Below are 15,580 nucleotides of genomic sequence, written 5' to 3' on the forward strand. Positions count from 1 at the left end.
GCGCGGCACATTTGAATGGCGAACAACATTCTCTGGAAGTTGCGCTCTGGATGCTTGTTTTCTGACGATGACATTAAGGTAACAATGTAACTGTAAATGTTGAATATTCAATGTAAAACGCTCTACTTGTCGCATTCAGAAGAACTTCGGTTTCGCTTCAAATAAAAGAGGAATAAAACAGGCAGATGCAATGCAGAAGCGTTACAGGCAATGCTTAGAATTGATGAAAGCTTGTTTGGCTGGCATCTCTACCGCTGGTTTTGAAAAGTACGATCGAGTTTTATGCGCGTGCGTCGACGTGGTAGCAGAAACTGCACCTCTTCTAACGAAAACGAAAGCCGAATGGATCAACTCGGTATCAGCAGAGCTAGTGAAGCTTTTACTTATTTCTTTGAGACAGGCGACGAAAGCTAGCGGTACGCACGACATCATTTTCAAATGTGGAAATACGTTGAGATACGTGATGGAACTGATAGACACAGACTGTCAGCAGACGCGTGACATGGAAGCCGTAACGAGAGACTCGTACGAGATAATGTGGAGGGCAAGCAAGAAGTACGACGGAAGTGAATGCTTGACGTTGCGAAGAGAGGCTCTGTTTCTGATCTGCAATGAAGACGTTGATTTCAATTGGCTCTCTAGAAGAGTCTATGAATGTATGGAGATGGTGGATGATGAGGATACGGCAGCAGTAATGCAGTCCGTTTATGACTCTCTTCTGCCACTCATTCGAGAAAAGTTTGATGCTTCAACTAGAGACGAACTGTTGTCCATCGTGAAACTGCACTTGTGGCATATTCAGACTTGCTGCATTTTGGGTCAGTTTGACGTCGCTCAATTCACAGGTGGTGAGGTTTTGACGCTTTTGGACGGTCAAAGTGAGAACTCTACAAAGCATCTTGCTTGCTCACTGTGTCATCTGTGTATTGGAAGTATTCTAGCGGCAAAGCAAAAACATACATGCCAAGAGTTTGAAAAGTCTGTAGAGTTTGTCAGAAAGCTGCTATCATCAGGCCGGAAGGTTGAGAAGAATCGTCTAGAACTTGTAAAGGAATGTCTGAGAACTGTAAGACTGGCGCTAGATGTTGTCGCTGAGAGTGCTGACAGAATGCTAGCACAAGGCTTTGATACGTGTCTCATTGTGTATTGTGAATTACTTCAATGTGAAAATGATGACACAGACCAGCTGGTAAGGGCCATACTGTAAGTTTACATTACCTATGAAATGCAAATATGCTTTTGGGAGGGACGGGATCCTGCATTTTCTGCTTTTTGAATTTACATTCTGGTGACATCTACTAAACAGAACTAGTAGGTATGGAGAGTTAATTAATTGTATAGGCACTACACATAGCGGTGTAATTGGCTTGCATAATAATGACCAGCATTGAGATTCTTCTGACAAAATTGTATAGACAGTCTGACTTTTGAAACATGACAGCAATGATGTGCCTACAAAATTTGCTTTATTTCTCTTTACATGCAAATACTTCGCTATTGTAGTAGACCATTTCATGAGTACATACTTTCTACAATACAAGAAACTATTAATGTGGGAACTGCAACACTGTTTCTGTTAGCTTATGTGACTTCTTATAGGAGCTGATGCGATGCTTGATACTTCATGCTCAACTTGTTTCATCTAATGCAATTCGGTGCAGTGAGAAACTGATGAGAGCTGCTGACATTCTCTCTTGTGTTGAAGTTGAAGTTGCTGATGTTGATCGATTGACATCTACTGCTCTTCAGTGTGTTCAAAAGTTGTGTGAATGTGGCATGAAACGAGATGCAATAAACTTGCTGGAGAAGCACACGGATGTTGTCAGCACTTGGTGTCACAACTGGAGACAGTCTGATTCACTGATGAATGTTCTAATACAGGTTGAATATTATAAGTTGAATAAACGTTGATAGATGTCATGCAGTCAGCACACGCGCGCGTGCTCGTGCACGTGTACACACACACACACACACACACACACACACACACACACAAGCACACAGCTTGCTTGAATAATACCTAATTCTTCCTAATTCTTCTTTCAGTCTAAATTTTCTTCTTTGCAGTGTATGGCATATGGCATGTTCTTTTTAGCAGTCTGTTCAGCTAGGATAATCTCTTTGATCTATTTAATCTTGTTATATTTTTCCGTGTGCACTAAGTCTGAAATCTAGTCACGTTATATTGTACATGTGACACGACAACCACTGTGATTTATGATTTGATTCGATTAGTCAGACGGTCTTTGCATTGTACTGATTTGTTTTAACTAGAAAATGATAAGTTGCATATGCATTTTGAAGGTTGATTTGATGTCACTTTATGTGAAATTGTCAGTCTTACTGATATCTGATCATCAGTTGTCTCATTCCCTTCATGTCTTGACTGCGGCTTTATCCCTTCTGCCTTTGTCACTGGTGACTGATGAGAGTTTGCCTGCTGACCTCATTGAGCAGTGGGTTGCTCAAGAACTCAAGAAGAAGGAACAAGCATCACAATACGCTATAAAGTCTCAGTTTTTGATTTTAGTGTGTAACATAATTTATGAACTTTCTATTACAGGAGTGTGTTGGAAGTAATTAGCAAGTCATCAGACGTGTTGTCGTCAGAGAAAGAGGGATGCGGTTTGATGGTCCAGGCTGAACTGGACTGTTACAGACGACAATCAACATGGTAAATGAATGCTATGTCAAGATATACTGTAAATGTTTGAAAAAGTGTCTATTCGATTACTGAAGCAGTTAGTTGAACAGTGAAAATGTGCTAGTTGAAATCATCATAACAGTTACAAATACGCTTGGACAAGTGCCTTCGATGGACTTGAAAAATCCATGTGTAGTAGACTACAACTACATCAAGTTCAGTCTTAATTAATTCTTAATTAGTTATTAGCCTATATTTTGTAACGTGAATAGCATAGGTGTCTGCTTTGATGGGAGTGTTGTCAATATGCATTGTCAGTCTACAGTGTTGCATCTTGTTGTGCTTAATTTTCCAGGCATGTTCTGGACGAATGTGTCATACAATAATGACGTCCTCTGGGTGGTCATACAGACAAAGTGCAGGTTTGTTTTTTCAAAAATAGGTGCCTGGGGCTCTTTTCAGACATTTGCAATAGATTAATTTAGTAACAGTATATCTCAACCGCTGTTTGTGCTACAATGATTGTGAATAAACAATATGTAAGCCATTGAATCCATAAGAAGCGTTTTGGTAGATATTTCTTAATTAAACTTGCGTACTAGTAGTTGAGTACAACACTACTGTTTGGCTGTCTAAAGCAGCCACCTTACAGCAGGACTGCACACGTGATGTCTTGTTTACTATCCTTTGGTATGTGACTTCAGAACTGGAGAAGATTATTTTTAGTAGACAAAGTTTTACAGATCGAGTGAAGGTGTCACGATAAAGACAAATTGATTAATTGAATTTAGTGTGGAGAGAAAGCAAACATCTTGATGAAAGACACAGACAGCCAGGTAGATAAGCTGATAATTTGTTTTTGGAAGATGAAACTTGCTGACTATTTGCAATGTATTATCCAATCTATTGGCTCAACTTTTCATTTGTAGGGGCACCTATTTGTTGTAATAGTCACTCTCACTACTTGTCTAGTGTGCTTACTAGCAAGTGTATAACATTTGTTTCTTGTAGTATTGCCAGAGAGCATATGGTAAAGGTTGTTGGTCAGCTAATTGACTTATGGAGTTCATATGAACATTCTGACAGAAAGGGTCATGCACTCATACAGAAGGGGCTACTTATCAAGCGGTCTAATGCAAAGTCGGTCCTTTCTGTGACTTTTTGTTTCGACTTTAATTTAATATATTTGGTTTATGTTATCAGTGAGGCTTCTGGCTGTTTCACTGAGGGCATTCAATTGTTGTCACAAAGAGATGTGGTGTCATACGCTCAGAAGGATGCCTTAGCTACTGCTTATCTCTCTTTGGCTCTTTGTGTGTACGAGAAGTGTGGAAAGAAACAGGATTCTAAGCATGAAGTAGACAGCAGTAAGAAACTTGCTATTTGGTGTGTTTGGTGTGTGTGTGTGTGTGTGTGTGTGTGTGTGTGTGTGTGTGTGTGTGTGTGTGTGTGTGTGTGTGTGTGTGTGTGTGTGTGTGTTCATGATTACAAATGATTGCAAGTGATATGCATCAAATTACTTAGTGCAGGAATTGTGTTTATACTCTTAACACATTTTCTATGCTTTGTAGCTGTACGTGTTCTCAAATTTGATGATACTGAATGTGACGAAACTCTTAACGGCTCTTCTCGTCCTGGTATTGAAACAGTGAAGGAGAATTTGTCACTCGCATTGGCTACTTGGATACAGTTGATCAGCAGCATTGCAACAGAGGTATGTGTGACTGATTGCATTTTGCAATGTTTGCTTTAGGATATAGTAGGACCATTAGAGCAAGCATACATTTTTTAACACTGGGGCATGGCATATGTGTGTGACGAAAAAATGCCCTGATCTTGTGACAACAATGCTAATTAGTTCTTGTTCTTATGTTGTTGATTAGGACTTTAATGTTTATTTTGTTTAAGGAATTGGCAACCTGCATCGAGTCTTGTGAAATTGCCTGTAACAACATTTTAACAACAGGACGATTGTTGCAGCTCTTAGATCAGGTAACAGATAAACACAATCAAAATCAAGTGATTGGATGCATTACAAATATCATGCTGTTTGTGGTTTTCTTTCCATGGACAGAGTCTTCTATAGCAAATCTGTTAACATCTGCTTTTTTGTTGGTTTGGCATGTCTTGTACATGAACATTTTGGGCATCTGTTTGATGGTGATGTGTCACATCACTTGGTGCTGCGCTGGCATGTATTGTTGAATTTGCTAGACATTCTTGGTTCTAACTTTTCTGTGCATAGTGTGATGTGAATCTGTATACAGTAAATATAATATTGCATTTGTGTTAGCATATCTTGGCAGTGAAGGCTCACTGTCTTGCTCTTAAACTTTGCTCAGTTCTGGCCAATTCGTCTCTCACAATCTGTACTCTTTGTACAGCAGTGCGTCTTCTTGTGGATATAGGGGAGTTGGGTCGTGCGGCCACTCTTCTACAAGAGGCTGAGGATGAGCTGGGATGCATTGCTACACCGCCAGAGTGTCTAGTCTGCACGGTAGATGTTGAAAAGTGTTGGGTGTTATGGCATCAAGGCAAGATTAGTGAAGCTTGCCAGTGCGCAATGGATCTGTTTGGGCGACCACTGATGGAGCAGAGATATCAGATCTCGTTTATTCTTCAAGCGAGGCTCTATTCATTGTGTAGCTGTCTTCTATCTGTTGAGTCATGCGATCCTTCTCTTAGTGTTTGTCTAAAGAAGAGAATGAAATCATTTCCATTGACAAGGCTGGAACCATTGCTGGATGCAGTCAACATCTGGACGAGCCTTGCCAATGTGAAGAAGATTGATAGGAAAGGAACAGAGGTGTTACTTACAGATCAACGACCCGACCTTGTATGGGTTGTGTTGAACGAATTGATGAAAGCGATCATACATCTAAGCTCTATTTACTTTGAACAGCAGCTTTCTGCTAACTGCACTGGCTTACTGAATGATGGATTGCACATGTCAGAGGCATTTGAATTGCATGGATGGCAAAGTCGCTTTCATCGCTGTCTCAGTGATAACTATGCTGTGATGGGTGACACTGAAAAATATGAGCATCACTTGAGAATTGCCGAGGCGTTGAAGTCAACAGAAGTGGAAGATCCTGTGGCAGTTAAAGACAGAATTCTACTTAGCCTAGCACATACCAGAAGTGGCACGTCTCACACAGATCATTTGACTCTAGTTGATGAGTTGTGCTTAACATTGTCTGGTTATGTTGAAAAGTTTGAGGACAGTCTGAAGAATCATGACCCTCAAATGATTTTACCAATCAAGAAAAAGGAAAAGATAGCAGTTCATACTAAGGGGCTCAAACGAAAGAAGAAGCAACCACCTGTTGTTGACAAGAACAAGTTGCTTACTGTTTGTCTTATTGAAGTCCTGGCAGTGAAAGCTGAATTGTGTCTTGCTGACAAGGATTTTTCTCAGTGTGTTGAGTTGAGTGAGAGAGGAATGACCGTGATGCATGTCAATGATTGTAGAAGGGATGAGCAATGTCATTGTCCATTGTTGGTCACAGAACCAGTGTTGGCAGCTCGATTGCTATACTGTCGCTCTGCTGGCTCTCTTGGTCTTAATAATGAATCTACAGAGTCAGGTAATCATCGTTATGTCTTTGATCAAGTGCTTTCTAAGCAATTTTCTACACTGGCAAGTATCCTGATTTCATGGGAAGTTTCCCAATTTAATGCAATTTGATATGCCACGTAGTGTGTGTTCGGAATAATTAAAGCAAGACTGTGAATACTGATAATTGAAATAGACAGCTGGGAACTATAAGAAACAGTCTAAATTACAAAGCACAAAGTAAAGCTCTACAAATTATGTAGCTTCATGCTAGTGTTGAAGCGTGAGACTGTTAGACTGCAGATAGCACATTCCATAAGAATGAAATCCAAGGCTCGACAAATTTCAAATGAAAGGTTTGGCTAACTTGGACAGTCTGATCTTATGTGTCATAAATGTCCATTAGGCAAAGACAAATTTTGTGAAAATTGAATTTCTGTACAATTGTTATCAATTTTTGTACTAAGGTTGAATTATTTCATCATAATTTGCAGTTTTACCATGAATTGAATAATAGAGGCAAAAGAGTTTGTGGACATCTGGAATTCTCATACAAAGCATCGATGTCTTTCCTTCAGTCAGTGACTTAACATTTATGCAGACTAATTAATTAAAGTCATTGTAAACTTTAGGATCTAAGACTTCAGAGAGAGTAGTGAGAGAGTGCATTATGTTTATGGCCAGTGGTTATGCTTGGGGTTTATTCTGTATATTGAAATGTTATTATAAGACTTGCCTTTTGTTCTTTGTATAGTTTGTGTGTGGTTGGAACATGCTTTGTCTCTCATTCGCCATTGCAGTCCTGTGCAGCTTCTGCACAATATCTGTCATTGCCTTGTCTATGTCCACGCGGGATCAAATTCTTGGGAGGCCGCTTATTACCTTCATCTGTCAGCAGCATGCTCTTTGAACCATCAAGCTGTTCGTGTCTGGACAGAGCAAATTCGGTTGAACTTAGCAACTGACGTTTGAGATTATTATTTTATGGCCTAACTGTGGCTGTTTTACAGTAAGCTGAGCAAGGATGGCGGCAGTCGTGATGCTGAAGAGTGGTTGGCATTGTTGCACTACCAAAAGAGTATTGTTGCTCATGTACTGACACAATCAACAGAATTGAAGAGTCAGATTTCTGAACTGCTTCCACCAGGTGAGCCATGCGGATCAATTGACAGGAAAGAGGGTCTTAAGGAGTACACCTTTTTGCTTTTTGAGCTTTGAGGGGAATTTTAGCATACGCTTAAATTGGGTACACTGTACAGCACTTTATTGTTAAGACAATTTGTAGAGTTTGGCATAACTGCATGATGTTGAGAATTACAGTTTCATAAAGTGATGTTGCTTTGCATCAATTCCAGGTTGGTCAGTATGTGGTTTGGGTATATTGTCTTTGCCTTTCATTGCTTGCCCCGTCTTGGCTATCACAAGATTGCAGGCGTTTTCTCAGCCGATTGTTGTCTTGCATCAATTGCAGCATGATGAATCACAGGTAGGACAGTTTACTAACTGGTCATTGATTTTGTCAATTTTCTTGTTTATATTTAAGGACAAATGCAGAGGAAAAGATTGTGATTGTGCGGTATATGTTCGTGAAAAGTTGGATCATCTGCTTATTGAATTGATGGACACAAGCAAGATGACCAAAACACATTGGAAAAATGCACGTACTTCTTTGGACTCGTCTGTGGCGGTGAGATTGATATGACTGAAGGGGTTTTATATAAAATACATAACACTAATATATCAATACGAGGAAAAGCAAGCTCAAGTGGGAACAACATGTATAGTTAGGGCTAATTTTTGCTCAGCTAGGTTTGCATGCAGGACAGTGTCTCTCGAACAAGCAAATCTGAAGTGTCCCTCATGTCGGAACTTCAGGAGTGTCTGTCACATGAGTTGGTCCAGCTTGTACTCTTTCAATCGAATTTTGTCAACACACAACATGTAGGTTGTGTGATAAGCCATTATGAGGGCATACTGGGACAGTGCGTTATGATTGTAAGTTATTAGTCTTCATCCACACTGGCAGCATGATGTAAGTTTGGATTCTGGTGGATCTGTTTTCTGTGCAGCAGCTGTGTCAGCTACTCTTGAGAACTGCTATGTAGTAGGTAGCAGCAGATTAGAAATATGTTTTAGATAGGATCAACAACAGTTACACACAACGTTTTGAGGTATATGGCAGTTGCATAGCACCTGAAACTGTCACGAAGTGTTGTCATCTGTTCATGTATGTACCGTATTTCCGCAAATAGTGCCCCATACTCAAATAATGCCTCTCTAGGGCAGTGTTCAAACCCAGTTGTATTATAGTTTATTATTGTATTTATGGTTGTATTATTGGTTTGTGGCAACCCTGGTTGGTTGATACAGCGGGTACAAATTGTTTGTACGCCGATACCCTATCACTGTCAAGGGAAACACGTATACCGGTAGAACCATTGACTGATGATGAAGATTCAACAGACCAGGAATACTACTCAAGAGAAAACGACGATAGACAGGATTCACAAGACTGTAGGATTAGATCACAGTAGTTTATTCCTGTTGTTTGTGTAGTGTGATGGTATACAAACGAACAATGTACAACAGTCTCTGTGCTTGTGAAATAATAATGCCTTTGCTTGAATAGTGCCCCATCACTACTCGCAGAAATATGGTATTCAAAATTTTAATAGTTTAGTGGTACTTTGCATAGCCTAGGTAGTTTACTTTAACTGAGTTACTGATATTATTTATAGAGTTTATTATGTACATTGGAGGATAGCTGGCTCGGTTGTTGGAAAGGTTTAGTCTGTGGAGAAGTAGAAAATGAGAAACTACAACAACAGATGAAGACAATGGCAAAGAAAATTACTGCTTTTGTTTCCAAATTGACAGGAGTTACTACAGAACAAGGAGACTGGAAGGTCAGTTGTTGTAGTTTAGTTGCCAACATCAGTAGCTTACTTTGATTATGTTGTTTTCAGACTATGCTGAATGGGTTGTCAAGTTTGAGTAACCAGCAAATTGAAGATTTTATTCAAGCGGTCACAGGAGCTGAGTGTCTGACAACATCAATCTTGAATAAAGTTAGTCTTTGTCTGCATATAACATGATTTACTAAATCTTTATGTAACCTGGTGACATCCTTAACGGTGGCATAGTTGGCTTACTAAAATAGCAGTAGTGCATGTGATGAGAGATGCTGACATGAAGTCGTGTGTTTGTGTGTGTGTGTGTGTGTGTGTGTGTGTGTGTGTGTGTGTGTGTGTGTGTGTGTGTGTGTGTGTGTGTGTGTGTGTGTCAGATGTATGAGCAGGTGGACAATAGAAATAACACAATTGACAGTCATATACTTCAGCTTCATGCACTTGTGTGCCAGCAAATGTGTCTATTTACTTTCATTACAGATTGTGAAGCAAGTAAAGGATTGTGGCAGTCGTCTTTTTACTTCTAGTTCTGCTGTAAAGCGGTCTCCAGTTATTTTGATTCTTGACAAGGTGAGAGGTGTGCTTGTGGCAATGCCTTGCTATGTGCATTTACATCAATCTTATACAGTAGTTGGAAGAATGGAAATTGATTGCTGTGTGTTGCATTGTTGGATATTAAAGTAAATATTTAGTGCATCAGTGTTTGAAGATATAGGAACACAAACGTCAGCTTTATGATGAGGATGTGTGGAAACTGAGCACTTCCTTTGTTGTCCTCAAGTTGACTAATCAATGATTGTATATCCTTTGTGCTTAGAGTCTTCAGCAGTTGCCGTGGGAATCAATTCCTCTTTTCAAACATCAGAATGTGTCTCGCATGCCATCACTTGCAATGCTTTGCTGCCATCTTCATGCAACAAAAGTCAGTTGACTTGTGTATCAGTGTTTATGCTAATGTGTGTGTGTCAGTGTGTGTGTGTGTGTGTGTGTGTGTGTGTGTGTGTGTGTGTGTGTGTGTGTGTGTGTGTGTGTGTGTGTGTTCATTTATGCTTATATCTATCGTCTGTTGGTTGTCTGTTTGTTTGCTTATCTGCCTGCACTTTGTTTTGTGGGTGCATGCAAGTGTGAGTGTGTGTGTCTGTGTCTGTGTCTGTGTGTGGTGTGATAGCTCAGTTGGTTAGAGTGATCTTATGAGTGTTTACATCCGGGACCTTGAAGGGTCGCAAGTTCAAGTCAGTGATTGTGAGCTATGGCGTAGTTTCCTTAATTAAACAAGAAAGTAACACACATATTCTTCTCTCGACTCAGGAGTATAAATGAGTACCTGGTCATTGACTGGGGTCCTAAGAGGCCATCGGCTGTGACTTGACATCAGCCACTGGGATCCTGGTGAGACTTCGGGTGCTCACACCACAGTTGGCTTCACGAGTCGGTGCTCCTGTGAGTGGCTCCAGGAGTTTGCTAGCGCAGGCCCAGAGTTCCCTGAGTAGCGCACAGGGCCCAGCTTAACAGCTGGGGCAGCATGACCTCTGATCGGCAGCTCCTGACATTTAGGATTGTGTGTGTGTGTGTGTGTGTGTGTGTGTGTGTGTGTGTGTGTGTGTGTGTGTGTGTGTGTGTGTGTGTGTGTGTGTGTGCATGCATGTGTTGTGTATGAGCATGTGTCAACATATGGAACATCACTATCACGGGTCTTACTTTAGGCTCGATTTCAAATCAACCCACATAATGCATTCTTTATATTGGATCCAGAGAAGAACATTGGGATAATGCAAGACAAATTTCAGAAATGGTTTGCAAGGTAATTTAAACACCGGTCTGGATTGTCCAGTTGCTAATTTCTTTGGTATTTAAAGCGAGGTTGGATGGTCAGGGTTGATAGCTGAACAACCAACTGCTGATCACTACAGAAAAGCTCTCACAGAAAAAGATTTGTTTCTGTGATTACCAATTTGAGCATTCAACTGTAGTGGAGAGTCTAACATTTGCAACTAATTGTGTGCTTAGATATTTTGGACACGGCAATGGTCGTCAGTATGTGACTTCTGGTACAATTGAAAAGCTGAGATGTCGAGCTTTGACATTCCTATTTGGCTGCAGCAGCGGGAAACTAGTAGTAAGTCAATTTTTAAAATTGTATAACTAAATTTTCTGTATATATTGTAGGTGCGATTCCTATTATTGTGTAGAAGTGTTTCCGTTATTGTAATATTGATTGAGTTATTGATTTTGTTAGGGTGGTTGATACTGTAAAACCAGATATTGATTTAAATCATGCGAATCGTGCAATAGAAATATTATCACACGCATTGAATTCACACTGTGCATAGACATGGACATGTGTATTCATACCATCTTTTTCTCGCCATTTTTTCGTACATCCGTGTACAGATGATCCAATCTCAGAATGACGTTGAACTGGCAGCAAATGTGTATGCATGGTGGCATTCTTTCTTGTTATAGTTGTTGTGGTGGTTATTGGGGTTGGTCAATACAAAACTGTTACCAGTATACTTGAGTAGATATTCGAGCTGTCTTGATATTGAATTTTCCAAGTACTCTTTTGGGGCAAATTCGCACAATATTATGGTTGCACGAATCTCTGATTTTACGCTATTGTGCTTGAAGAGCAGACCATTTTTCTGAAAAAGCTCTTTGTATTAGTGCTGCTGAATGACATAAACACATACACCAGTCAGGAACTTATCAGGAGGTGCTACATATTTGGCAATCTATTGAAGTAATTGGTGACCAACTAAGTTTGTTTACCATGGTTTAGTATTTAATGTTACATCAGTAGGTATTGTCAGCGTTTGGTGTCACCAAGATTAGTAGCTTGTACGTACCTCTGCACACCAAATTATGGCTAAGCTTGTAAGCTTCGTGAATGCCAAGCTTCAAGGGTCGTTCAAAAAATTGACCACTCTGACATCACACTTAATTAGTGTATTTTTGTGCTACAAAAAATTTTAGGTAATGTAGTCTGACAAACATATTAATTATTGAAGAAATATTGATGGTTTTCGGTTTTGTTGATAGTCTCGTGGCCTGATGGAGCCCACTGGTCTTCCATACAGCTATCTATTGGCTGGATGGTAAGCACTGACTACGCTACATTATACGAATAATTTTTTATTATATGGTTTATTGCTAGTCCTGCTCTGGTTGGCAATCTGTGGAATGTGCTGGACAAGGACATGAGTAGCTTTGCTGAGGCCGTTCTCAAGCAACTGCTGGCAGATTGTAATGACGTCTCCTTGACTGCGGTGATTTCTGCTGCGAGATCATCATGTAATTACAAGTATTTGATCGGAGCCGCTCCTGTTATCTATGGTCTGCCTCTCATATTCGAGACCAAAGATCAGTAACTCGTTTGGCTTTGGAAAGATTACACTTGGAAGTATTGATAAAATTAGTTTATTTTCAGGTAATTAACCCTTCTCAAGTAGTGAAATTCATATGCAATTCAATAGATATATGTGTACATCTATGTTCATTTGGTATTATCAGAAATTGGTATTTCAATTATTAACTACCAGAGTTGACTTTTTGTTCACAGTGTATGCTGACTTTTTCAATTGGTCATCTGTCTTCATATTCTCGTGGTCTTCACAGACAACACGACACCTATAGGCAATTAGTTACTTCCTGTTCATGTACCATTCAGAGATACTCGAGTAAGCTCCCATGTCTGAGTTTGGTCTAGTATTTGTGATTTTCAACGCTTTACAAGTCACTTGTCGGTCGGTTATTCTTTTCAGTTGTATAGTGGGGTATGTGATCAACTAACTTTCGAAATCTGCTCGATTGATTATCATAATCCGGGAGACTGCTCTCATACAGGATAAATTTAGCTGTACTATTCGCTCTCACTCTTGTCCGATGCCTGTATAACTAGAAAGCTTGGAATTGTCATACAGGCACAGCGCCGGATCCAGGAATTTTTGATTCACCGGTAGCAGTTATTTATAGCATTACTAATTTTCTCTTTTCTAATGAAATTATATAAAATTATTGAACCACGCCTATTGGAAAAGAGGGGTTCAACTCCCTGAACCCCCTCTGGATCCGGCCCTGCCGTCACCGGACAAGACTAGCGAGAAAGAGTCTGGGGACGAGGATAGGCAAGTCTTATCTTCCGAGCGAGTTTACAGCTGACACATCATAGCACCAAAAGCCAACTACTACGGTTACAAAATATTTGCAAAATGAGCTTTGTTCTTGAAAGATAGATACCAGACAAGTCAGCATATGCCTAAGTGGTACCTTCGCTCAGAAATCGCCGTCTAGCTAGATTCTACAAACGATAACACTGGCCGTTTCTTTTGTTCCTTTGGAGTGCTAGACAATCAGCTACTCAACGAAGCCCACGGCGATCGATACGCTGTGATAATTAATTAACAGACGTCTCTATTAAACTTCATTCAAAATTCCACAAATGACTTCCCTAGGCAAGAACTGGAAATAGTTGACTTTCCATGATTGTCATCCATACACTATCTTTTGAACAACTTCCACAAAGTCGGTTAATGACACCATGCATTCACAGCAGCATAAAATTTTCTTTTCTAGCCTCCAATGTGCTCTGTACCATACAGTATAATCATTCATGACAACGCCCAAATTTGTTATTTCCTCCTTGTTTGGTAATTTATTGCCATTGAGAAAGACATCTAATTCACTAGAGTGTTTCCATCGTCTCTGCTTGAATGTAATCACAACACTCTTTTTTTGGTGTATCCTGTAGACAACGCGCTGTTTAAACTTGTCACTGCACTACTTACAGGAAATTTCGTGGGCATGTCCTTGCTCACCTCGATTAAAAACAGAATATAATGTGAGGGAAGATCAGATTTGGTGGGAGGGGCAATTCCGTACACTTACTAGTACTCGCTTTTCTCGAAGGTTTGGGGTTTCTAACATCGTTCAACGCGCGCTAACACTTACCAATCGAAGTGACTAAAGTACATATAGTGACTGTACATGTGAATAGTGGTAGATTGTAACAGGTAGCAAGTACTTAGCATCTGCAGTAACCTGGGCCCTAAGGGCCCTTGTAACAAAAATGTATGTATGTATGTATGTATGTATGCAGTTCTGTCCAGCAAGTTTGAAGCATGAAGTATGAAGTATGAAGTACAGCAAGTATGACGTACCTAGTGACATGATAGTGTGATTGCTGAAAGTGTAGAGTATAGCAAGTATAGAAAGTTTAGAGTGTCTGCAGTAACCTGGGCCCTAAGGGTCCTTGTAACAAAAAAAAAAAAATGTATGTACGTATGTATGTATGTTAATCTGTTGGTTTGTTTGTGTGTCTGTCTATCTGTTTTCTGTCTCATTTGAAAACAATAGTTGAAAGTGCGCCATGCAGGTACACTATATGTAATACCTAGCGATTAGTTTTACACTTATCTAACCTGATCATAAACATACAAAGTCATTGATAGCCAGTAAAATCGTTCCTCAATCTTTTGTAGAGTTTTTCTTCTGCCAAAGTGTCATCCATGAGGAGAGTCGTGGCAACTTTTGAAGACTTGTAGTTTTTGGTCCTCTGTAAAGAGAACCACTCTATGTTGGTTCTTTTTGGCACCAACATAAAACAGTTGATCTCCTAGTGGAAAAGATAAAATTTATATAAGTTAATATTTCCCACCTAGTAGAGTATTACACCAATAATTATGCAATTTATAAATTTCAGTTATTAATTAATTAAAATATTAATTAATTAATTAATTATACAACGAAAAATGTGCTGAATAAATTTTTAGATTAGTAGACAATGCAATAATGTTTAGTGCAAATAATTTAGATTCTTGATCTTACCTAGCTTCAAGAGCAAACGATTCTGCCAACCTCCGTGATTGTCGCTTTTGGTCTATAGTCCTGATAGAATGATCGTAAACTCCACTTTCTAGGTAAGTCTTCACGCAGGCAAGATGTTCTTCACGAGAAAGTGACATGCGGGGGACAGTTTTCTTACCGGAATTGGCGCGTAACAATGGGCATGCGCATTGTCACAAAGCGGACAGTCTGTGTAGGGGGACGGAATTTGTTGCTACACCGGTTCACAGTACGACGCTCGCACGACGCTAGGCGAGCGTCCACGACGCTGGAATAGAGAAAAGAACATAAGGATGAAAGAAAACGCTTGATCGAGACTACGGCGCAGCAGCGCAACAAAAGCAAAACGTCGTCGTCCATGTCCGTCGCGAGTACATTGTACACACGTGGTTACTTTGCAGCGCCAGACCGCTGTCGCAGTGTGTTCTTTGTGCGATGGACGCTCGTCAGACGCAATACTGTGAATAGTCCAGTCAGCGTCCAGGACGCTCGTAGGACGCTGTGCCAGCGTTGTACTGTGAACCGGGCTTAAATAATGATTTAGAAGTCCCACCAGGTGTGCTCATTAGAACACTAGGAGCTGCTCCAGTTGGACCATGTTACACCAATTCAGGGGCTGATGCAGGGGTG

General features: G+C 40.1%; 1 protein-coding gene across 1 annotated transcript; it reads left to right on the top strand.

Annotated features, from left to right (window-relative positions):
• Nucleotides 1-15: 15 nt before the first annotated feature.
• Nucleotides 16-12,773, top strand: LOC134194571 (uncharacterized). The gene is made up of 23 exons (XM_062663515.1): nucleotides 16-78; nucleotides 140-1,189; nucleotides 1,600-1,881; nucleotides 2,305-2,510; nucleotides 2,564-2,674; nucleotides 3,656-3,784; nucleotides 3,848-4,011; nucleotides 4,216-4,358; nucleotides 4,553-4,636; nucleotides 4,938-6,231; nucleotides 6,955-7,147; nucleotides 7,211-7,347; nucleotides 7,556-7,686; nucleotides 7,744-7,887; nucleotides 8,939-9,106; nucleotides 9,167-9,268; nucleotides 9,590-9,679; nucleotides 9,927-10,031; nucleotides 10,813-10,910; nucleotides 10,966-11,049; nucleotides 11,117-11,225; nucleotides 12,149-12,204; nucleotides 12,264-12,773. The coding sequence occupies exons 1-23, from the start codon at nucleotides 16-18 to the stop codon at nucleotides 12,475-12,477; spliced, it is 5,157 nt and encodes a 1,718-aa protein (XP_062519499.1). The 3' UTR covers nucleotides 12,478-12,773.
• Nucleotides 12,774-15,580: the final 2,807 nt, after the last annotated feature.

Source organism: Corticium candelabrum, chromosome 19 (assembly GCF_963422355.1).
Source record: "Corticium candelabrum chromosome 19, ooCorCand1.1, whole genome shotgun sequence".
NCBI classification, from domain to species: domain Eukaryota; kingdom Metazoa; phylum Porifera; class Homoscleromorpha; order Homosclerophorida; family Plakinidae; genus Corticium; species Corticium candelabrum.